Source organism: Oryx dammah, unplaced genomic scaffold, assembly GCF_014754425.2.
Source record: "Oryx dammah isolate SB20612 unplaced genomic scaffold, SCBI_Odam_1.1 HiC_scaffold_24, whole genome shotgun sequence".
Lineage (NCBI taxonomy): Eukaryota > Metazoa > Chordata > Mammalia > Artiodactyla > Bovidae > Oryx > Oryx dammah.
This window is the reverse complement of record NW_024070208.1, coordinates 18,195,050-18,219,364: the sequence shown is the minus strand read 5'-3', so window position 1 is coordinate 18,219,364 and position 24,315 is coordinate 18,195,050. Positions and strand designations below refer to the sequence as shown.

Sequence of the window (24,315 nt, the reverse complement as noted above, 5' to 3'; positions counted from 1 at the left end):
ATATAAGAATCACCACTATAATCAAAATGCTCCGTTTGTGAGGAGATACTCCCAGGAAAGCACTTTAGGTTATGCTCCTTGGAAAGTTTAGGTTTAATGACAGCCCTTCCATTAAATACAAAAACATTCCTTCAAAATGTTTAAACAGCATCTTGAGTCTTAGATGTTACTTGAACAGTATCCATGAAGAATATAGTTATACAACCTTTGACTTTACCCACTGTATATAGAGAACTAGATTTTTAAGAAATAGTTTCTTCTTTAATATGGATTACCTCAAGATATGAAGAACCAAATTACTCTTTGGTTTTATTATATGGGAAAAACAACACACAGTCCTTTAGTCAAACAACTTTGTGATATTTATATTCCATTGCACAGGTAAAGATTATACAAATTAGTAATACAAGTTATTCCTTAAATTCCAAACAGTTTCTAAAATATCATTACACCAGATGCCTAGAATATTAAAACATCGAGGTGGAAATCATACTCTAAATAGTTAAATATGACACTGAAAATACTACACATTTTAATTAGAGGAGAAAATTAAAATGTGTGCTAAAATGCTCTAACAAACTAAGTAGCAGGGCCATAGCTACAAGTAAGTCCCTGTGGTCCATTTTTACGTATGCATATATGTGATTATTAGAGAACCTCTCTTCTTGAAAATGCATAATTAAAACACAAAAATCTGGATACATGGATTAATGAAATTTAAACACTTCCTAATACCTAAGCCCTATGATGAAGTGTACTATTACTTATGACTTTATATAACTAATTCAAGATAAAAGACACCACACTTGGAAAGAAAAAAAGATTTTTAAAGATAATGGTTTTAATTGAGTTAATGAGATGAAAAAATCGTGAAGCCCTATGTGCTACTTACATGAAAGAAGATTTTTTAAAAAATAATCACTGCACAAAATACAAAGGGTAGGGTTATGCTGTGGTATTAAATTTCTCTCCATTATGTTTTTCTTGACTGTTCAAGAGCAAATTAAAGTTTCCACGGCAAATCTGTTCTCAAAATGCCGAATCGTAACACAGGCGCTGGCTGCACGTTTCTGAATACCTGTTTGAAAGAAAAAGTTTTTTAAATTTCTGGTTCTTTGGTAATAAATATTCATATCAATCTTCACAACTATTATTCAGACATATACAAATATTTTTTACTCTATCTATAGTCCATTAACTTCTGTAGTTTGATTTGTTTTAACATGGCAGAAAATAATTTCTGCTCTCTTCTAAACTAAGTATCTTTACAGAGGTTGATAACAATAACAATGCCATACATATAAATTTGTGACCTTGCAGGTAACAGAAACATTCTATATCTTGATATGGTGGTGATCTGTTGAAATTCAGAACTACACACTAAAAAAGGGTGAATTTTATTATACGTAAAATTATGGCTTTAAAAAAATTATGAACCATGAAGTTCATTTCACAATGTAAGACATCAAGCCTCAGGTTTCAGGTAACTCATCATCAAAGTATCATCAAACAGTAGATCAGAATCAGCAAAAGTGCTAACAAAAAGCCAGGAATCCATTTAACCAGGTGCCACAATTTCAAAGAAAACACATCACAGTGTATCTGCATGGCATGTCTTACTTTCTAAAGCTCTATCACCCGTACTTTCGTTTTATTTTTTGAATGATCTTGAAAAGAAATGAGGAGATAAATAACATCATCGCGTGAGAAAACAAAGGTTAAGTGATTTGGCAAAGTTACCTTAGTTGTGTCAGTGCTTTTAATTCTTCAGTCCAGTTCCTTTCTAACTAACCTGACTGTGGTTATCTTCAATGTGATCCAAAAGGCACACTCTGCTTAGAACCTGAGTGCACACCTGAGAGCTACTTTAGAGACTCTTTGGGTAAGCAGAACCCTTGCATAGTCTGGCTGAAGCAAAGTGGGGGGATGGAAAGGCAGACAGGGGGACCATATGGAGGGAACTAATAGCACATCTAGGAAATAAATTTCACATTCACCTATTCTCTACATCTGAAAAGAGTAGATTTAGAATTAAGATGATTCTTCAGTAATCTAGAAATATTATACAGTGTACAATACAGTTTTATTTCTTACTCATGGCCAATGTATTGGTCACAATGACAAGCTTACAACTAAATCTAACTTAACACAATGAAGTGAAACAAACTTTTCTGCCAACACTCTAACATTCATAAGTATTACCTTTGATGGTTTCTCTGCGTTGCAGTTTGTAAGTTTCCTTGTCGTGGCACAGTCGATAAATGTAGAAACCCAGGTGATCAATGTTTTCAATGCGATCAGTGATGACCATGTGTTCATGAATCAGATATGACTGAGGCAAGTAGGTCCCAGCCTACATTTGGGAAAGAATTATATTACATGGATATCTCAAAACATACATTGAACAGACAAGGAAAACAAACAAAATGTTTAGAGATTATAATACAAAGCAGAAATTGGCAAACTATATCACCCACCATCTGTTTCTATAAAGTTTAACTGGGGACTTCTCTGACGGGCCAGTGGTTAAGAATCTGCCTGCCAATGCAGGGGACACAGTTCGATCCCTGCTCTGGGAAGATGCCATATGGCACAGGAAAACGAGGCCCAAGAGCTATACCTACTGATGCCCATGCGCCTCAAGCCCATGCTCCGCAAGAGAAGACACCACAGCGAGGAGCCCAGGCACCACAGCTAGAGAAAGCCCACACACCACAAAGACCCATGCGCAGCCAAAAATAAATAAATCAATAACTTTTTAAAAGTTTTATTGCCGTATAGTTGTGCCCATCTGTTTACATATTGTCTATGGCATCAAAATTGAATAGCTGCAACACTGACCTTATTTCTTTAAAGCCTACTCATTTATTCTCTGGCCCTATGATGTTAATTTAAGAAATCACATTTTAATTTCAATAAATAAAATATTAAAAGAGACAGGGGAAAAAAAATCCCAAACCACCAGTCTCAGTTACTTGTAGATGCTTATTAGCTATACTGTCAATAAGATGGGCTAATTTATCAATAAGGAATTCCAAGATCCTATAACAGCAGCAGTAAGAAGTAGTGTCGGAAAGTTTTATACCTTTATGTTAATAAGTAGCTCCAATAGGTTTTTGGGTGGCATGACAATGGAAGTGTTCAGAGGAATCACATAGCACTTATCCAGGTTAAGATCCAAATAGGCGGTAAGTTTCTGGGGAGAAAAAGATGATATTTTTGTTAGATTCATGTATAAATATTACAAATATACAAACAGGCAGCAACTGGATTTTTAAGAACAATTTGTACCATTAAAATGGGTTGGCTTTAGATTGTGTCAATCACTGGCATTTCAACAAATCAAGAATTTGGTAGGATAGGAATGGAAGTAGTAAGGGGAGAGGAAATTCTGCTACTAGTCAGTATTTACATACTGATCAGATAATAACAAACTATTAAACCTAACTCCAATACCCTATCATCTGATTTAAGAGACTTAGTCCCAGCACTTATAAACCATCATGCCCTCCAAGGCATCCATCTATTGTATATAAAAATTAACTTCTCTCTGATGCATCTAGAAAGTATTGGCTAGTTACTATCATCCACCAGAGAACTGGATGAAATTGACTGAAATAAGTCAATTAAATGACTCTGTTCTTGTGGTTCAAATGAGAAACCATGACTGAGAAAGACTAACTCAACAGGATGGTTCTGAGGATTAAAATGAGTTAAACCAAAACATGTAAATATTTAGATTTCTAAAAGCAATTTAACAGCAGAGAAGGAACAGCATCTGGTGTGCATTCAGACAGACAAGGAAAGGGGGAGAAAAAGTAGATTCCCTGAGGGTTTGCCTCAGACAAAGAGCCCATCAAATGTTGGAGTTTTTCTTGTAGGGCAGAAAAAAACCCATAGCCTTTTAAAAAATCTTCTTTTCAAACAGTAAACCGTAAATCGAATAAATTAGCCAATATTAAAATCAAAACTACAAAAGCATCCATCAAGGGACCTGCATTCTTTTTACAGTTCAGGGTACCTGGCTCACCTTGTTAAAGTCATGAACAATATTGGCAGGGTCACTGTCTGCAAACTCTGGGACAGGCACACTGATGAATTCAACCTCATCTTCCTCAAAGATCTTGATATTTTCTTCAATGGTCTGGTAGCGAGAGGCTGGGGCGTCTGCAGAAGGCTCATTTAAGATGACATCATCTTTGATGTACTTTATTCCACAGTAGTAGACGTCATCTGGCTACAGAGAGTTTAAACACTATTTCAGCAATGCAGTGGGAGACGGGTTTTTAAATGTAAGTATTACTTAAGCTGCCACCTTCATCTAAATAGCATTTTGCTTGCAAACTCCTACTTTTAGATGACAAGTCAGACAGTTTAATTACAGAGTTAACACATTCTTTGGGATCAGGTGTTGAAGTATTGTTAAAAAAAAAACAGTTTCAGAAGGAAAAAAGCAGTTGATTTCTCCTTTACTTTTTGTATTTGATTAAAAATAGACTATAAAAGCAATTATCCATCTGGTGACAAGTAAATCTGAAGAAACACACGCCTCTTTCTACCTGTAGACCATAATTTTAGGAATATATTCATAAACCAGGAATAGTTTTCTTAAAGAATATAGTTTTAATTTTGCTGTGATTCACTGATTACATGATTTTTCTCTTATTAGCCAAAAAAGGGATGGTTTTTCTGTCATTTCTACAGGCATACAGGTAGCTCTCATTTTTCCTCAAAATATATCACAATTAAATGGAAAATATCAGATTACAGCAAATCATTATAAAGATTTTAAGTAGGCATATATAATAAAGATTATGAGCATATAACAAAAAGATAGATCAACAAATATCTCTAGACAGTGGAGCTTCAATGACTTTTTATATCAAAAATACATTTCTTATAAAAAACTGCATTAAGAAAGATGACTTGTATTTCACTAATGTCTATCACCATGCTATTATCTCAAACATACAGAAAATGAGCACAAAACTTATACATCCTCTATAGAATGTCTCATTATTTTAATAAAATCTATCTGTCAACAGTTTCTCCAAATTCTGGTATATTAAATGAAATAAAACTACTGGATTACTGGCAGAGAAATAAGTCACAAAAGAGAGATCATAAATCTCAATAATTGTAATCAGAAGAAAAAAACTATGGCTCAATCCACTGGGATTCCTGTTCTACAATAAATACAAACAACTTTCATCCTAAATTACATCAGCATTATTGCCAAAGTCCCAATTCTTAAGATAAACCAACGGCTGAGAAAGAGGCAGAGAGAAATGCAACAAGTGTACTCTGGGCCCAGAAGCAAAAAGCTACTGTGGGGAAGCCCAAAATGTCGATCCAATAAATTACAGTTTATCAACATGACATCTGAGGCTGGTATATTTATCCAATTGGCAACTGAAAAATCCTATAACTTAGCTATTAATTATGGTAGGAAAATGGAGGGTTCGTCAGTTTTGAAAAATCATCCAGCCATCTATATCCTTCAGTCAGCAGCATTTCAAAACAATGTTATTCTGCTTTTAATGACTGTCTAATAGGCTCAGCGAACTTATGCTCAGGGAATATTTTAACATAACCAGAAAACAACCACCACTCTGGCTAAAAGGCCACAGACAAAAAGCACAGGCTTAGAATAAGTTTGGGCCAATTTTCTAGTACAGGTGACAGAAAGGCAGAAGTGTCCTTAGCATTTTCCCACTTACTTGAAATGCAAAATATTTGTACAGGTACGCTCCCCCTAGAATGACACCTGCTAGCATAAACGCCAGTCCAAAGCACATGCACCAACACCAAGCTCTTCTTTGGCCAACTGGAACCACTTCATCTGGGTCCTGAAATGTGAAAGACTGATGGTCAGTATCTGATTTCCAGTCAGAACCACAGAAATGTCAAGCCTGAAAGAAACCTTAAGAATGATCACTTTGTGAACAAAAATACAGAAGACCAAAGAAGTCAGGTCTCTACTCACAGTTCCCTAGGAATGATTCAGTGGTGGCACCGGGCCCCAGCACGATGCCTCCTGAGCTGAGACATCAGGCCCTTGGGAGAGTTCTTGACTTCTTCTGACTTTCAGCATCCTACCTGCCACCCATACCTCTAGAGCAATCAATAACACACTCAACAATTTCTACTTTCTGTGCATAATTTGTGTGGTTAAAATATCTTCTAATATTCTAAAATATCTTCTAAAATTAATATTAAAATTTCAGAAAAGGCTACAACTTTGTCATGCAAAATTATGATGCTGAGTCTTGTGTATCGGGCTTCCCCTATGGGTCAGCGGTAAAGAATCTGCCTGCCAATGCAGGAGATTCAGGTTAATCCTTGGGTCGAGAAGATCCCCTGGAGAAGGAAATAGCAACCCACTCCAGTATTCTTGCCTGGAAAATTTCATGGACAGAGGAGCCTGGCAGGCTATAGTCCATGGGGTCACAAAGAGTCATACGTAACTGAGCACACACACACGTCTTGTGTATTACAACTTCAGGGTACGTGAGGTTATTCATAAAATTATATGTCAGCCTGCTGCAGGTAGTTAATATTTCACACTAGGTACAAAGCCATTCCTAACCAAACACAAGAAAAATTAACAGGAAAACTGGGACAGACCAAATAATATTAAACAGATTCTTTAAATAATCAGAATCTCAAAGAAGTAGGGCAAACATATTCAGAAATAATTCCATTAATGCATTGCTCTACCCTAAAGAATCCCAGTTTAACAAAGTTTTTCTCTTTAAAGATAAAAGCAGTAGAAAACTGAGGAAAGATTCACTAAGAAAAACTTCATGATTAAGAGACATACAACTAGTATGCAATTGTTAGAATTCTGATTCCGACCCATTCAAGGAGGTAATTTAGCCCTGAAACATCACCAAGGATCAGGATATGCACAGTCCTTAGATACACTTACCCTTCTAACTCAGTCCTTCCACCCTGCCACTTCAAAGTTACAGCTAACTTATCTGTACCCAGGTTTATGTGCAAAGAGCTAACAAACAAATGAGATGAGCTGCTGGTGTTATATAACCAGTGGCTCAAAAAACAGTACAGACAGCAAAAGAGAGGCTCCAATGGACTTGAAACCAACATAATAAAAGATGATCTAGTAAGTAGTATCAGAGAAGGCAATGGCACCCCACCCCAGCACTCTTGCCTGGAAAATCCCATGGACAGAGGAGCCTGGTAGGCTGCAGTCCATGGGGTCGCTAAGAGTCGGACACAACTGAGCGACTTCACTTTCACTTTTCTCTTTCATGCATTGGAGAAGGAAATGGCAACCCACTCCAGTGTTCTTGCCTGGAGAATCCCAGGGACAAGGGAGCTTGGTGGGCTGCCGTCTATGGGGTTGCACAGAGTCGGACACGACTGAAGCGACTTAGCAGCAGCAGCAGTAAGTAGTATGTGTGTGCAGCCTCTCAAGTACTGTACGCAACTCTGACCTTTACTTGGAAAACTCACTATGGGATGAGTTAAAGGACAAAGGAGACTTGACCCCATAATTACATAGATAAATAGGATATAACTTAGAAGTTAGGAATGAAAATTGTATGAACGATGCTGGAGGGAATTCTCTGGTGGTCCAGTGATTGGGACTCCGAACTTTCAAAGCCTTGGACCGGGATCAATCCCTGGTCGGGGAACAGGGATCCTGCAAGTCACGTGGCACAGCCAAAACAAAACAACACAACAACAACAAAAAAAACAACACTGGATATAGCTGAAGCAAGAGTTCAGATAGGAAAGAATGAAAGCTAAAGTTACGTTTTCAATTCTAAGATGAGGAATCTTAACTTGATATCACTCGGGAAAAGCCCAAGCCCAGATGTCCCGTCAACCAAGGACAATTTTAAGGGTTGGTTGAAGTTTAAACACTGTAGAAAAAATGTCTCTCAGTCTAGGGATTGACTGACTCAGATGCTGTGAGATCATCACACTTTGCTGTGCTAGGTGTACCTGTCAACAGACTGTATGTATACTTAGAGGATGACAAGTGCATCGCAAGGAAGTAGTGTGTACCAGAGGATAAACCTAAGGAATTTATCGGGTCAGGTAAGACATCCCGTCTGTGAACAGAATTCCATGGAGTCATCAGGTATTATGAAACCCCAATACCAAAGGACACACAGTGTTTTGCTTGAGTCCTTGTCTGACACAAATATCTAAGAAGACAGGAAACAGTTCCAAGGATAATTAATTTTAGGGTGGAGGCAGGGTGGGGAGATGAAAATGACAGATGGAAACAGTGAATTCTACACATTTGGTATCAGCCGCTGAGAGCGTCAGATGTGTGTGTAACAGCCCCCTGTTTTGGCAGGCCCTCTTCAGTAGCAGCACTTCAAGGAGCAGCCAGAGAGCACGGGCAGACCCTCGTAAAGGAATACGCAGTCCCAACTGTTAATTTGATGACAGTTTCCAGGCCTTTTGCTCTATCATTTTTAACGGGTCAACAAGCAATATTTTCAAGACTAAATTATAAATGCCTACTATGGGCCAAGTGCTATGGGTATATAGCCACGGCCAAGAAAGGGAGCATTCAGGTCAGCCTGGAAAATCAATCTATAAAAAAGAACATAAATATGTTACAAGCTCTAATAGGAGAAGGTAGAGAACACAGGGGGACTGATTTGGGAAAGACTTCCCAGGGGAGAAAATAGTGGAGTGGAATGAAGGACAAATATTCATTAACTGTGCAGAAGGTGGAGTTAAAGGGCGTCATATGTAGGGCAAAGGATGAATAACCGGAACGCGTTACTTCTCCACAGTCACCTGGGGTATGGCTAGAGTGCCCAACGTGGTGGCAACTGACGCAGAGATGAGAATGGACAAGTTACTGCGGCAGGTCACAGAGGTACTTTATGTAACATGCTATCTCTTGTTCATTCAAAAATCACACTTCAGGACTACAGCAATAAAAATTTAAATTTCCCCAAAGAATCTAACTTATACAATCATTTATTTCATAAAAGAGGTACCAGGTCTTCAAAGTCTAACTAATCTCTTGTTTTCTCTAAATTCCTATAAGGTTAGTATGGTAGCACCAAGCCAACCTTGGCATTTAGTTGGCACTCAATAAATAATTGATGAGTGGATAAAATTTAAAAGCTTTAAAACTTGGTTATTTTTTAATGACCCCCAAAGTTACATTAACAGCCAGCATGGAAATGAAAGGTGGGGGCAACATAAGAATGTATTAACCCACAAGAGACTGTGGCTCTTTAGTGAAGAATAGTAGCCCTACGTACTTAACCCAGTTCAACATTAAGGGCCTGTTATTTGCAACGTACTGTGCTACATCCTGTGGGAAATTCAAATGTGATTAAGATATGGCTGAGACCTTAAGCAATTTACAGTTAAAATTAACAGTATGCATGACAATTAAATGATGTTCCTTTATTACAGTCTTAGTCATGGAGAAGGGATGAAAGTATATTCAAGATAGAAAAGTTTTTAACCTGATTTAAAAATGTATTTTAAATAACTAAATTTTAAAACTTGAAAGAGTAAGCTCAGAGGGAAAAAAAAGCCACATATAAGATTAAAGAAAAGCCCCATGACCATCTCAAAATACGTAGAAAATACATTTGATAAACTCTCACTCCCATTCATAATAAAATCTCTTTTCAAACTAGAACAGTTGAAATTCATTAACATGAAAAAGGTTAATGATCAAAAATCTGTCCCAAACCTCATATGTAACAGTTAAGCTTCAGAGTTAAACCATAACCTTTCAAGCCAGGATGCTCACTAGAACGGATTCTTTGTTTTTGTTCGAACACTGTACTAGAGATCCTACGTAATACAAAAATGACAGAACGTGAACAGGAAAGAAGATTAGGAAAAAAGAATACAAAGCTGTTATTATGTTAAGTGATATAACTGTCTATGCAGAAAATCTGGGAAAGCCACATTATTCAAACTAATTAGAGTTCAGCAAAATTGCTGAAGATCAGTAATTAAAAATCAACAGGTCAAAGATTTATACATAAATAGTCATAGCATCACTATTCATAATAGCCCCAAAGCAGAAACAACATAACTATCCACTAACTGATGCATGGATAAATAAAGTGTGGTTTAATCACACTGAATCTCAAACACATTCGAGTGAAAAAATTCCAACACAAAAGACCAGCTATGAAAAGGAAAAACCACAATGACAGAAAGCAGCTTAGTGGCTGTCAGGGTGAAAGGAAGATAGAAGAGCCATGGGGAAATTTTCTAGGGTGATGGAAATGTTTCATATCATGAGTGGTGGTGGATATATGACTTTATACAAGGACCATAATTCCAATCAAATTATATACATAAAACAGGTGTATTTTACTGTCAAGTTTTTTCTTTTTCTTTTTGGCTGCTCTCGGTCTTCGTTGCTGTGCGTGGGCTTTCTCTAGTTTGGGGGCACGGGCTTCTCGCTGCAGTGCGAGCGCGTGGGCTCTAGGGTGCACAAGCTTAGCAGTTGTGGTGCACGGCCTTAGTTGCCCCTTGGCAGGAGGAATCTTCCCAGACCAGGGATTGAATCCGTGTCCACCGCACTGGCAGGCAGACTCCCAACCACTAGATCACCAAGGAAGACGTACTGTCTGTAAAGTTTATTTCAATATGGGGAGTGAGAGAAAAAAAATATCAACTGAGTTCCTATACAGTCGGCAATAAAAGAAAGTCTAACTCCACCAGTGCTGTAGAAAGTGTGGAACAAAAAGAAGTGAGAACTTTCGCACAGTTAAAGACAGGAGCTGGTACAAATGTTTTGAATGACAATCTGGCAGGATCTAATACAATTAAAGGTATGTATATATCCTACAAGCTAGTGTTTCCATTCCTAGCACTATAACCCCAGATAAACACTTTTGTACACAGAAAGAGCCTCAATAATGATAACTGCAGAATGGTCATTAAGAAAAAAATTGGAAATAAATGTCCATCAAGTAAAGAATAAAGTATAGGTTCATACAATTAAAGTCTAAATGAAACTAACTAGCACTGCTGACTTTGTGATTAATCTTAGAATTCTGAACCAAAAAACGTCAAGTTGAATTAAAAACTGACATCACATATTTAACACTTAAAAAAAAAACATTAAAAAATAAATAAATGGTACTCTAAACTCTTTTTTTTTTTTTTTCGGTATGTTTGGATTATTTCATAATTAACCACCACAGTAAGAAAAAGGAAAACCACTCATGAACAAGAACATCTTCACTGAGATCTATAACTTCACTTGGCCTAATTTAAACAAGTAACAGACATTTCCTCCCCTGGCACTGCAATAAACTGGTGCATCTTAAATTATGCTGATAAGGTAAAAGAACTCCCACAGGTGCTATACAATTATCATCTCATTAATCTTCCTAAAACCTCAAGTTTTCATCCCAGTTTATAAATGAAGATGCCAAAGCACACTCTGGCCCATAATCACCCTTGTCACCCTCCACAGTAGGAAAAGAAACTGCTTCAAACGCATTATCACTCTGACACTACTAATCTCTGGTTCAAATGAATCTTATCACCGTATTATAAAGTAAAATTATTTAACCAGTTATATCTTAAGCAAAATGAAGGATAAATTCAGTTCTGGTACTTCAATTAGTTAAGAATTAGGTCACCTCAATGAGTTCCCGAAGAGGCTTTAGTAAATGTGCTTCAATTATAAACTGAACTCAGACAAGATGCAAGGGTTTTCATATAATTTTTATTCTGTTCCACACTAACAACTCACTTCATGAGCCTTCTTTGCAGAATGAATGAGGAGACATTTCTTCAAAGCTCCCAGAAATATTACTTTGCATTATTAGAGCAAATGCAACAACAATGCTGTAAGAACCAGAATTACCAAAGAGGAAACTGTCTCTCAGAGTTAAAAATCGTATTACAAAAAAGAAAAAGAACATGATGGTGTAAAAACACTTTATAATATAAATACTGAAATTCAGGGGAAAAAATACAATTTATTCAACTCAGAGTAGCATCAGAAGTAGATTTAGTTTATTTCAAAATATGTACTTTCTAAAACACATTCAGTAATATAGATAAACATGGGGATGCACAGGCTGGCTGCCCATGGGTGTGCTGTTTAGCCTGCATACTGTTTTACAAAATACAGAATTAGCTGCCAACATTTTAAAAAATCTAATAATTCAAATTTTCATAAATAAAACTTCTCATCTACGTTCTAGTTTTCTCAGTTCCTCCCTCATCATTTTTCTTCCTAGTGAAGACCAAACATACTAAGTTCTTTTCTACAAAGTCACTTAGTTTTGAACTTCAATCTTCACTTCCATACCTATGACTAGGTTATGTATGATTCCTTCTGAGTATCTAATTTTAAACCACTTCTCCACATAAAAGGATTTAGAGTCCTGGGTTTTAGAGACTAGATTAATATGGTGAATAAAGCATCTTAACCCGTTAAATAGCAGAACAGGCATTCTTTTGCAAAGAATACCTCCAAGCATGAAGGCATAAGCAAAAATGGTGACAGGGAGGAGCCGGGTATTGGATAAGCTCAGAGAAAGCTGTGGTCCAGGAACTGTGGGCATCAAAGATGCTCGAGAGGATGCCCAGTTCTCAGGACAGCAACAATGAGAATGAAGGACAGCCACTCCCGGTATAATGCCACTGGTATGAGGTTCTGGAAAAGGTAAATTACAGAAACAGAAAAATGGAACAGACTACAAAGTGATATGATCACACAGCTCCATATATTGGTCAAAATTAACAGAACTGTATAAAGTTTGAGGGGCTGAAATTTTCAGTATGTAACTAAGACTCCAATAAATCTAAATTCCTCTCCTTTCCCAGCTTATGAGGAGCAAGGAGAAGATTTTTTCCTAAGACCTCATAAATGAAAGATTGAAGGCAGCAGGAGAAGGGGATGGCAGAGGATGAGATGGTTGGATGGCATCACTGACTCGATGGACATGAGTTTGAGCCAGCTCCGGGAGTTGGTGATGGACAGAGAAGCCTGGCGTGCTGCAGTCCATGGGGTTGCAAAGAGTCGGACACGACTGAGTGACTGAACTGAACAGCAAAGTACTGAAAAAGCCAATTGAAAAAGACATTACTAGAGAGGAAAAGAAAATGACTTCCTATTCCAATAAGAATTAAAAATAAAAACCTTGGTCATCACTGAAGATTTATTTTTAAATATTTCCAAAATAATTTCCTAACTAGACTCTTCAAATCACTGAAGTAACAGAGGCAATTGCTCCATCTGATTACTATCGTGTAGAATAGCGGTGTCATTCATTTACCACTGTACTTGTTCTAAAGTCACCTGGCTTCTACATTAGCTTTCTTTCCCATCATGGAAGCACCAAAAAGACATGATCCAGCAACCTGTTCACCATTAATAGCATTAGCTGGTTACCAACTATGTTCTACTATAGGTAAAACACACAAATCTATGGCTAAGAAGCTAAAAAATCTATAAAGACACCAAACATCTGTTTGCAGTTTCTCTTGCTCATTTAAACACGTAAACTGAATTTTATCTTCTCATTTGATTTTTCAATTAAGACTGCTACTATCTCAACCATGTGAGAAAGTCCACATGAGAAATCTTGTGTATAAGATGCAAAAAGGGAGCAGTTTTCCAAGTGATTGGCATTATATGGATAATAAGGTTATTGCATTATTTTACACTTGAGTAAGGAGAGATTTTTCAAAACAAACTAATCTAAAATTATGTCTACAAAACCAATTTCTCTTTAACGTCCTTTATTTGTTAACAAATCCTATGACACAACCAGCAAAATAGGAATTAAAAAATTAACAATTTAAATCCACTGCATAGCAATTTACTGTGAGAAATACAAAAATCTGAACCAAATTATTGGCATTATGTAAAATTAGCACAGGCCGAGGTTAAACAAAAAAATAGGCCAGAGCTATAAAAAAGAAAAAGATCAGTCTGTAAATGCTTTTAGTGCTGGATTGTCACTTAATCACTTTTTACATGATTAGAAGCAAGCAGAGTATCTGGTACATAGCAGAATATTAATATAGGAATACCTTAAAATCTTCTATTCTTTTTTCTGCTTATTTAAAAAGATGACCATTTCTATATAGTGTTTATTCCATTTACACTGAAGAAAAGTGTAATATTTCATCAGGTTTTCAAATTCGTATTAGTGAGATATAAAGGTAGTGGGTAGTCAAAAGAAAAACCTAGACTAGCACTGACAGACAGATGTTTGTAAACAACACTATTATATACAAACGGCATTTATTGTTAGTAACAGTCTTTACTAGGGATAGACAACTTGGTCAAGACAGATATCTTCTGCTACTGGCTGGATCACGAGTTCATACTGTTCTTAATGAGAGTATCGACCATCTTCCAAAAATTTTCAAGTATGATAGGAATGCTCTACTCTATAATTCATCATAGAATTACATGTCAAGATTAGAGGGGGGAGGAAACAAACCTGTTCTGGACTCATTTTTGTATAAATCTTCGATTTTAATGTCATTCAATAAGATAATTATACATTTGTATTCAAATATGAGTCATTCCATTTAAAATGCAGCATTTTTGACAAGAAAATTCCACATATAGTCTTTTAAAAGCATAAAATAATTAGAAGGCGGAAAGCTGTATCTTCCATCCAAGTTCAGAAATTTGGAAGTTATATAAAATGACTATTAGAAAAAAATAATTCCAGTCCTGAGATCACAGATATTTGTATCTATATAGTGAATACACGGTAAAACGTGCTTTGAACCTATGCCCAGCATCAAACACATGTACAGTAAACATTCAGCAGTCATTTGATTCCGCTCCCTTATCCTACTATTCACCTCACTCTTGGATCCAGGAGGGTTGTTTTCTTGTGAAAACAGATACAGATATTTAAGTAGGTTGTGGTTAATTTGGTTTACATGGTTGGTCAGTCTCTCTGAGTTACACTAGGGGTTTTTTGAAGGTTGGGCGTTCAGTAAATTTTAACTTCTTAGTATAAGGTCTGGTCATGCAACAGCGGCCTCTGAATATGTGATCAGTATACTTCTTAGAAAGAAAAGATCCTTTATGCAAGAGCTGTGAGAGGTCATTTAGTCCAATACGTCATTTTACAGATAAATATCCAACCAGAAATGACCTGAGTTTCTACAGCTTTTCCCTATCATAATAGGTGTACTCAAATTGAGTCACACTCATAGGAAGCACTATGTGTTAACTGTTACAACAGTAGTGTTGACAAAGTTAATAGAATTTTTTTCTATTATTCATCAAATTAACAAAGGATAGTAACAAAAAGTATTTAAATCATATGCACATGAAGGAAAAACAATGAAGGAAACCATCTCAGGCTCACTAGAATATAAACATTTCAAAGATGAACAAGGCAAGATGTTATTACAAAAATGAAGCTAGTGAAGTTAGAGAAATAAAGCCACAAAGCAAAAATCAGGAAGTTGGCAGTGAGGGAGCTGTGTTTAAAATTACTCATGAAAAGACAATTCTGGAATTTTTTTTTTAATCTATTTATTTATTTATTTATTTTTACTTTACAATTCTGTATTGGCTTTGCCATACATTGACATGAATCCAGCACGGGTGCACATGCGTTCAAAAAAGGAGACAAGCAGATGTCTCTCTACAGATTATCCTGTCAGATGTTAAACTGATGCTAATAGAAACGAACATGGCTTCCTATTATTATCTACTAGTCCTATTATTATCTATTATCATGAAAATTCCATTTTCAATTTTAAATAAAACGATCTACTAAGTCTTAAAGCTATGAAGACAGCTGAGTTGAAAGTCCTGTTATTGATTTCCAGTTAAACAGTCATCTTTACTTCCTCCTGAAAGCTCAAAAGAGCAATAGTAAAGGGATAAACAAATAAACCATAAGCTAGAAATGGAAATGACAGAAGATAAAGTATGTCAATAGAAATTTTAAAAGCTGAAAGCATAAGGAAAAAAAAACCTCAAGCTTCTTGAGGAAAAGTAAAACAAAAGTGGTCATCTTCAAGGAACCAGGAATCAGAATGGCATCAGACTAGAAGATGGAGCAACACCATTAAAATGCTGAAAGAAAATTACAGCTAACCTAGAATTTCATGCCCAGATAAATTATCAATTAAATGTGAAGACAGAGTAAAGATTCTCAGACAGGTTTAAAAAAAAATTTCATCTCAAATGCTGTTTCTTGGATTTATAAAACTGAAGATCCAACAGAGGATGGAGGCAAAGGCAGAATAATTCGAGGATAATAATTACTCTCAGGATATCTGTGGAGCCACATAACTAGAGTACCTGCGGTTGCAAAGAGCTGGGCATGACTGAGCACACAGGCACACCCACCCTGAAGTCCACTTCCAGAAATGTTGCAGTGGTGCCAAATAAAAGTTTGAATCATTAAAAAAAAAATCTGTAGTAGTAATAATAGCATCTACTGAGTCATATGTTGTTCCAGGTATTGTGATACACTTTTTACAAATTATCTTATTCCCCAGTTAGCTGATGGAGAAAGACAGAGTTGTAGTAACTTCCCCCAAGTATCGCAGTAGATGGTTGAGACAGAATCTAAACCCTTAAAGTATAAACTGCATAGTCTGAGTTCTCGATAAGTAGACAGTGTGGCTTCCCAAATGATACTCCTTTTTCGATTGTCAGGGAACTGGGGCAAATGGGAGAAATTGATTATTTCTCCCCAAACATCTAAAAATACATAAAAAAAAAATCATTCTTAGCTCGTGGGTTATACAAAAACAGGCAGTAGGCCATAATCTGTCAGTTCTGCTCTCCACTGTAAAGGAGACTCTAAAACGGTGGCCTGTGTCAGTCATCTGTGTTTCTGCATGAAATTCTTCTATGAATTAGTGGTTAATATTTAAAAATCAAGTTTTAAATGAAACCAATTCCAGCTTACCTTTAAAACCTAGAGGATCAAGCAACATTGGATCTTTCACTTTTTAAATGAAAATGAAGAATATTCTAAGTTGCTTAATATGCAAAAAAAAAAAAAAGAAAAAAGAAAAAAGCTTGGCTTCACTAAAACATCTACTTGGGCCCAAGAGTATTGAATTTGCCATCTCTGCTTAACATGCCTAGTTTTTGCTCGAGCTAAAACTGATGGAATTGGGAAACTCTTCCTAGCATTAAAATGAAAGCAAAGTAAAATAAATTGAAGAGAAAGCTAGAAAATGAAAAATGAAAAAAACTGCCATGGTATATATAGCAGAAATGAAATACTAGAGAGGCTGGCTTAAAAAAAAAAAAAAAAAAAGAATTTTAAGAAATGCAGACCTAGGTTTCCGAGTGGCCAAGTGGTGAGGATTGCAGGCTTTCTCTCGTGGCTAGGGTTCAAATCCTGGTCAGGAAAGTGAGATCCCACAAAAACCACAGTGTCCTCCCACCCCAACCCCTCAAAAAACTGCAGACCTAGATGGACTGACCTTTAAAAGTCATTTTTCCCAGCATAAAGATGATTCTTCTTCTGGATGTTGCAGTAAGTGACTTAATAATGCAACTTACCTTTTAGGTTTTTATATTACAAAATTTTAAACATCATAATCATATTTAAAGCAGAGAAAACAACCCAAGATTAATTTTGGCATTAAAAGTTAAAAACATTCAAACGTACAAAATCTCGTTAAACCTTCTTTTTTAAAATATTAAATTCAACTATGCCAAAAAAGGTTTATGCAAGTATTTCAGAATCTTAAGGTACTAAATACCTCACATGCACTTAGTATCCATTTCCCAAATAAACTTCCTACATTTTTAATTTGAAAATGTTTAGGATTTATAAACTGTGCAAATTTAATTTCAACATTAATTTATCTTCTGACAAATATATCTTAGCTCTAGCTCATATAATTACTGCTAGAAACTAATCAATGTTAATATTATCAGTTATCAATAAATATTGATAAATATTAAATGAAAAATTAGAATATCCCTCTATCATAAAAACAAGAGTAATTTTGTCATTTTTAAAGAATTTTTCTGCGTAAGTCTATGTTCATTTTACTTGATTTTCCCCCAAATGACAGAATTATAGAAATACTTCATTAAGTTATTAAGTTTTTTTTCCCTTTGATCAAGAGTTCAAAAAAACTTCAACTGTTTACAATTTTGCTCAATTGTTGGTAACATAAAATAGGATTATTTAAAGCTATTAAGTGTATATATCATAAACATTGATTAAAAGGGAAAAATCACAATTGAATGACTTTTAATGATATTCTTAGGGTCACATCTGTTATAAAATTTCTAATTTTCAACTTTCAGTTGTCCAGCCTGTAAAATTTTCATTGTTAAGCCGCGCAAAGTAAATAGGAAAGACAGGAAATAACTCTTTACATATAAGCTTGAAAACATAACTCCAGTGTTATTGCTTTCTACAGCATTTTGACAAAAACCACCACATTCAGAAATTCAGCACTGTCAAATCCTTTATTTTTAACAGGCAGCAGCTATGGCCTGAAAAAGTCCTTTGATGGCAAAGTCCTTAACTCCTTTAGTTGAAGCTCTAATAAAAAGTGACAAGTTTACCAAAAAGTTTAAGAGGATGGATTCACTGATGTCAGTTTGAAAAGACAAATTTTTTTCTGGTTCTTCCTCTGCTGACACTGTGATAAAAGAGTTCCTGAAGTTTTAGTTATGCCATGAATTCAGAAAGCATTTTCCTTTCAAGGGAGAAAAAAATGCCTTTTAAACACATTCCAGGTATTTAAGTTAGGGTATGAAAGAACAAATAAGAAATAAAATGTCCCACTTTACATCAAGCTCTAGCAATACATATTGAAAATTTTTACAGTTAAATTCTAAGTCAATTTAAATAGGCCTGTACCATGTATTCCGAGAGATATTTCTGGTTAAAGTAATACTTCTATGCACCTAAACCTCTAATATGGCTGAGCTGAATTCCAAAATGTCTTACAGGTTTATGATTTTGCCAAGGATAATATATTCGGTTCTATCTAGTCCAAAGAAGATTATGTTTAAGGTGACACTGGGAAGACCCCAAGCAGGGTCTTGGGGGCAGTTTTCAGCTGCACAACGTACAATTTTTCCACCCTCTGGAGCAGCAGCCAACCCATGAGGCATGTGGACACAAAAAGATCCTGCCAAGGTCACTTGGTATGCACAGAGGCAATTAATTTATCTCCCAGCACTAAATCCTCACTTCAGATATCAACACCCTCACGAAGAACTAAAATGCAGCAACTGTAAAGTTTTTGCTGGTCAATGTTTTACTGACACTAAATTATACAACAGGGTAATGATATGCTCTTTTGTTCAAGGGAACCAAGCTCCCCATCCCTTCTCTAAAGACCAAAACATTTCAGTATATGGCGTCAGATTTTATGTTCCTCTTCCCCTCTTGCCCCCCACCCAAACAAAAAATAAAATGAACACCAACATCACTAAAAAGCTAAATGACCATTCCTGTTTTATGCAGAGAGAAATGCCAGAAAGTGAAAAGAATTAGGAGGGAGATAGCCGTTTTGTGATGGCTGACTCAGAACTTACTGGGTTAGTAGTCCTTCACTTAGGCTTCCATCCTGCCCTTTCTTTCCCCTCCACAAGCATTTCACTTTTCCTTTTAAGGATGTCTACAACAACAATGTACTGCAGAGAAGAGGCAACATTATTTATCAGCAAAACAATTTACAGGGATACCTAAGAAGAAAACTTGAGCTTCTTCGAGGTCTGAAACAGGAAAAGGCATTTCATAATCAGGCATGACAACAGGAGTTATCGACAGCTACTCTTCTACAGTGAGGTAACCCAAAACCAAAATTTAGCTTATTACATAATACCTCTAGCCATCTCTTTTCTCCATGACCCATAGCTACTTAATAAGAGGAAGACATGTAACAAGCTGAACAAGGGGAAAAAAAAAGGAACAGTCTAGTTAGGGTGAGGGGAACAGTTAAAACAATCTGACTCCTGCCAAATATAATTATGTAATTCTTGCCATTTTCATAGAATTTTAAAACTGGAAGAGTCCTCCACAGACCATCTGGTCCTACCCTGTCATCTTACACATAAAGAACTCTTCAAAAAAATAAAAAGCTTAAACCCAAGATCAAGCAGTTGTGTACTGACAAAACTGGGACTTCTGACTCAGGACAGTAAGTATTTTCTTTGATATTTACACATATATAACAATGTTTCAAAGTTCAAAGTAAAAACACAAAAGTTCATGAATGAATAGCTGCCTCTCACATAAAACATTCATAATTTCAAATTCACCTCTATTACATAAAACCTAGGGGGAAATGTAGAGAAAGAATAATAAACAGCAAGCTAGTTGAGACAATATAATCCACAGATGTGGCTGCTGGGATTAATAGCTACTGAAAAGACAAATCTAAAAGATAGGACAATGCAACAGCTTCCAGAGAAAAGAGCTAAAGAAATGGCAAAAGACAGGAGCAGTGTAAAAGTACTGGAATGTGAGTTACATAAGCCAGCTGACTGGAGCGATCAGAATTCTTTACTGCAGAAGGTCTGAATAATCTAAATTTTAAAATCAGAATCCCAGGTGATACTAGGTGATCCTTTAGGGGACATCTGGAGAAACAATGGTCTTCAGGACACTGTGGTCTGGGAGAGTTAAAGATACTCAAAATTCTTGTTCAGGAGTTCTCGCTCATAACTAGCTAAACCGGATCCTCTTGACCAATCAGGCAAGGAAATGCCGCAGGCAAACACAGGAAGGCTGATTCTGTGCAGAATTCGGAGAGTCAAACTCGTGGTCACGGTACAGTCACCCGAAGAGTCAGAGAACATTATGTAATCACTGTCCCAGCTGTAAGAGACCGTCTGCAAATGCCTGTTACTAAGTAAGGTTTGCATTTACTGTTAAGTGACTGACGGGTTATAATGATTCTCCTTCTAATGTACAGCAATATTCTGTCACTCACTTAAGAGGTCTTTGAGTTCACAGCTCGAAAAAGCATTAGTCATTTTGTATCTGCCAGTTCATCCATGACTGCTGTGGGGTTATAAAAGAAGACAGGCCCTCACAGCTTAGTTCCAGTATTTTTCTTTGGATATGGGGATCTGAGAAAACAGAGCTAGGAATGGTTACTTTTTTTTTTTTTTAACTGCTTCTATGACCACAACATTTGAATATGGTGAAATTGTGAGAAATTCTGAGAATCTGAAAACACAGCCACCGTTTCAGAAACGACAATAAATGTCCAAAATCAGATTTACAGCTACCCAGCAAATTATTTCTGATTTTTGTCCAGCATTTCAAATCTCCTTCACAACAGGAACAGGGAAATGCTATCTGGAGTGACATCATCAGATCCTTTCTTCCTCTCTTTTTTAATGAGAGGAATTATATTTGTTCATAGGATTTTTTAAAAGATATGTAATAGGATTAAAATCTACCTAATCCCTATATATGTATTTCAGTCTGTTATGTCGGGGTACTTGACTATCAATCTAATTTAGGTACAATGAACATTAGACAAATACAGAGCTCAGATAATAATTTGCTACTGCAATTATCCTCTGTGGATTCCAAACATTTTCTCTAAAACCTAGACTGTTTGCAATGGATTCAGGCAAACAATACCAATACCAAAACGCTTAATCCTTTTAGGGAATCTGTCCACTTCCTATTTCAAGGCAAGACAGTCATTTAAAAAATCAACTCCTGACATTTGTGTTTTTAACTAGAACATTTCCAAAAATCCAGTACAGGCACGTGCAGATTAACAGTGTATTTTCAAACATTTTTCACACTACGTTTCCCAGTAGTAGTAATATATTAAATAACAGTCCTTATACCTGCACAAGTTACTGGGTTTTTTTAAGTTAAAACTAAGTTTACCCTACTTACAGCAGGTCTTGAAAAATGCTAACAAAAAAATTAAAAAGTTATGAACATAAATAATTCTACAACTAATTTCTATAGGATTAAATTTTTGCAGCCTGAAGAAGATCTGGTAGAAAGGTTGTGAACCTTTCCTGTTTATTCAACTTCTGAGACAATCACATCCTAAATGACTATTACCGTAGCAGGATAATAGTTCCTCTCCGGATTTCTGCTTAGGGCTAAAAGGGGGATTTTGTAAAATAAAGAAAAGTTGTTTAAGGGACGGAGGACAATTTTAAAAGGGATGAAGGACAATTTTGAAAGAGACGTAGGACAAGTTTGTTTAGTTTCACTTAGCTTAAGGGGTTCTCGTAAAGTTGCTGATATAATTTAAAAGTGAACTGTCGGTTTTACACTAACATCCAGATGGTAATCAGTAACCTTTACCGGGAATATTTCAGTTATAAAATGAACAGCCAGAACCTATTCTGAGCAGACCATCACCTTGCCTTCTCCCCTCGCCTGCTCCCTCCCTCTCCAGATCCCACGGCGAAGTTCACCTGCCGCTACCAAAGGGCCGTGGAAAAAGAGGTTAAAGAAAAAAAAACGCTTTTAAAATTAAGAGGCTTACAGAAGCCGGACTTAGTCCCAGTGCAGTTCAGCCTGGAAACGAAAGTAAGGAAGCAACTGCGGTTTAGGCTTGTAATGATGTCAGCCATCTTAGGGACATTATTTATACTGGGAGGACGTGCCAAACTCTTGTTGTTGTTTTGTCGTTTTGCATGTCGCCACTGATCTCCAGGTGGAACGAACCCCGGCACGGCTCCACGCACATTGCTCGACTGCACCAAGAACCGTGCACTCGGCCGGGTTCTCCAATCCTCCTCCCCCGGAGGCCCCCAAGCCCGCGATCCCGCGCCGGGCACCGCTTTCTGCACACGCACTTTCTTACAAAGAAGCTGCGCCGGACAAGAACCGGGAGCAGCCCGAGAAAAGGGAGTACTCGGCCCTCTCGGGGACCCCCGTCCCGCGCGCGGCCCGCGCTGTCCCGGGACACACAGCCGCCCTGGCCCCGCGCAGCTCTCCCGGGGCCCCAGCATGCCCACTTCCCCGAGCCCCGGCCCTCGGACCTTGCAGTCCACGGCAACGGCGTCCGGAGGGATGATGAGCGCCTCCTCGCCGCTCTTGGACTCGTCCTTCTTGGCCTCTTTCTGGGCCAGAGCCGAGTTGAACGTCACCTTCACCATGGCGCGGCCTGGGGCGCCCTCGGAGGGAGGCGGCGGCGGGCTCGGGGCGCGGGCTGCGGGCTCCTGGCGGCGGTGGCAGCCTCCTCGGCCGGGCTCCGAGCGCGGCTAAGCGGTGGCGGAGGTGGACCGGCAGCTGCGCGGTGGCCGAGGCGGCGACTGCGGCACCAGTCCTGCAGCCTTGCAGCTCGGGGACGAGGGCGGAGACGGCTCGCTCCCCGTCGGGGGCGGGCCGATCCAGGTAGGCGGGGTCAGGGGCGGGGCCGGAGGCCATATGGGCGGGGTCCCGCAGTCTGACCCCCGGTGACCAACAGATTGCGGGGGGGGGGGGGGGGGGCGGCGAGCCCTGCCCTCATCCCGGATCGGAGGAGGGGATCGGGCAGGGAAGGAAAGGGGGTTGCTCTTGTGCGAGGGCCTGGATTTTGCAGTTCCGATTTCGCTTCTAACCCTGTTTACCGCCGCGCACAGGATTGCAGCTTTTTAGCAAAATTAGGTGAACTTTCCTGGGTCCGCCCGGACCGTGCGTTAACCTCTGGCAGAACCAGGTCGACCCTTCCCTGCCTGCTGCCGCCACCGAGAACCTAAAGGCTGTGGACTCTGGGGGCCTCCATATCTCCACTGGCTAACTTTACTATGGATCCGACTCAGTGGAACACAAATATTCAGTGCTCTCTATCCTTGTGATCTCACTTCTTTATCTTTCCGGGACCCCACCCAAGGGCGTTACCTGACTCACACTTGCCTTGTTTTCTCCCCCCGCGCCGCCCTTGCAAGGTCCCAGGCTGCCCTGCCTAGTCCCAAAGCAATTCAGAGGAAGCTTCTTGGCAGATTTGTATTTCATACATCTCACATTTCTAAAACAAAATGTTCCCCTCTTGTGTAGACTTGGACAGAACCCACATGAACACGGGGCTGATTTGTGATTCATATTCGCTGATGAGTCTTTAGCGGCTTTCTGCGAAATTAAAAAAAAATTATGGATAAAGCAAAATTTTGTTTTGAAGAGATTTCACTTACAACTAATTCGAGAGAGGATACGGGCCTGTAGTGATACTGAGTTAATGACGGTCAACAGATGACCCTTTGGATGAATGATTGATCTTGAATCCTTGTTCCACTCCACTCTGTCCACATTAAGCCAGAGATGTGGGCGTACTCTAGAATGTTTCAGCTGTGTCAGCTCTGCTCTGAGTCAACCGTGAAGAAAGTGGGTTGAGTGTGAGGTTCTGGGGAATTTGGTTCTGTTCAAGGAGGGGGTT

The 24,315-nt window shown here is 37.9% G+C and overlaps 1 protein-coding gene across 1 annotated transcript; it reads right to left on the bottom strand.

The window, feature by feature from the left end:
- Window positions 1-284: 284 nt before the first annotated feature.
- ITM2B (integral membrane protein 2B) lies at window positions 285-23,741 on the bottom strand. Its single transcript, XM_040266920.1, has 6 exons — window positions 22,943-23,741; window positions 5,721-5,849; window positions 4,031-4,237; window positions 3,086-3,196; window positions 2,203-2,353; window positions 285-1,078 (listed from the first exon to the last, which is right to left on the bottom strand). Exons 1-6 carry the CDS (start codon window positions 23,057-23,059, stop codon window positions 993-995), a joined length of 801 nt encoding a protein of 266 aa, XP_040122854.1. The 5' UTR covers window positions 23,060-23,741; the 3' UTR covers window positions 285-992.
- Window positions 23,742-24,315: the final 574 nt, after the last annotated feature.

Excerpts from the sequence above, each read along its gene's own strand:
- ITM2B (XM_040266920.1), bottom strand. The coding sequence starts at position 23,059 with ATGGTGAAGGTGACGTTCAACTCGGCTCTGGCCCAGAAAGAGGCCAAG. Across the intron at positions 4,238-5,720 it reads ACAAATATTTTGCATTTCAA|CCAGATGACGTCTACTACTG; the intron begins GTAAGTGGGAAA and ends AACTCTCTGTAG. Across the intron at positions 1,079-2,202 it reads ACGCAGAGAAACCATCAAAG|GTATTCAGAAACGTGCAGCC; the intron begins GTAATACTTATG and ends TCTTTCAAACAG.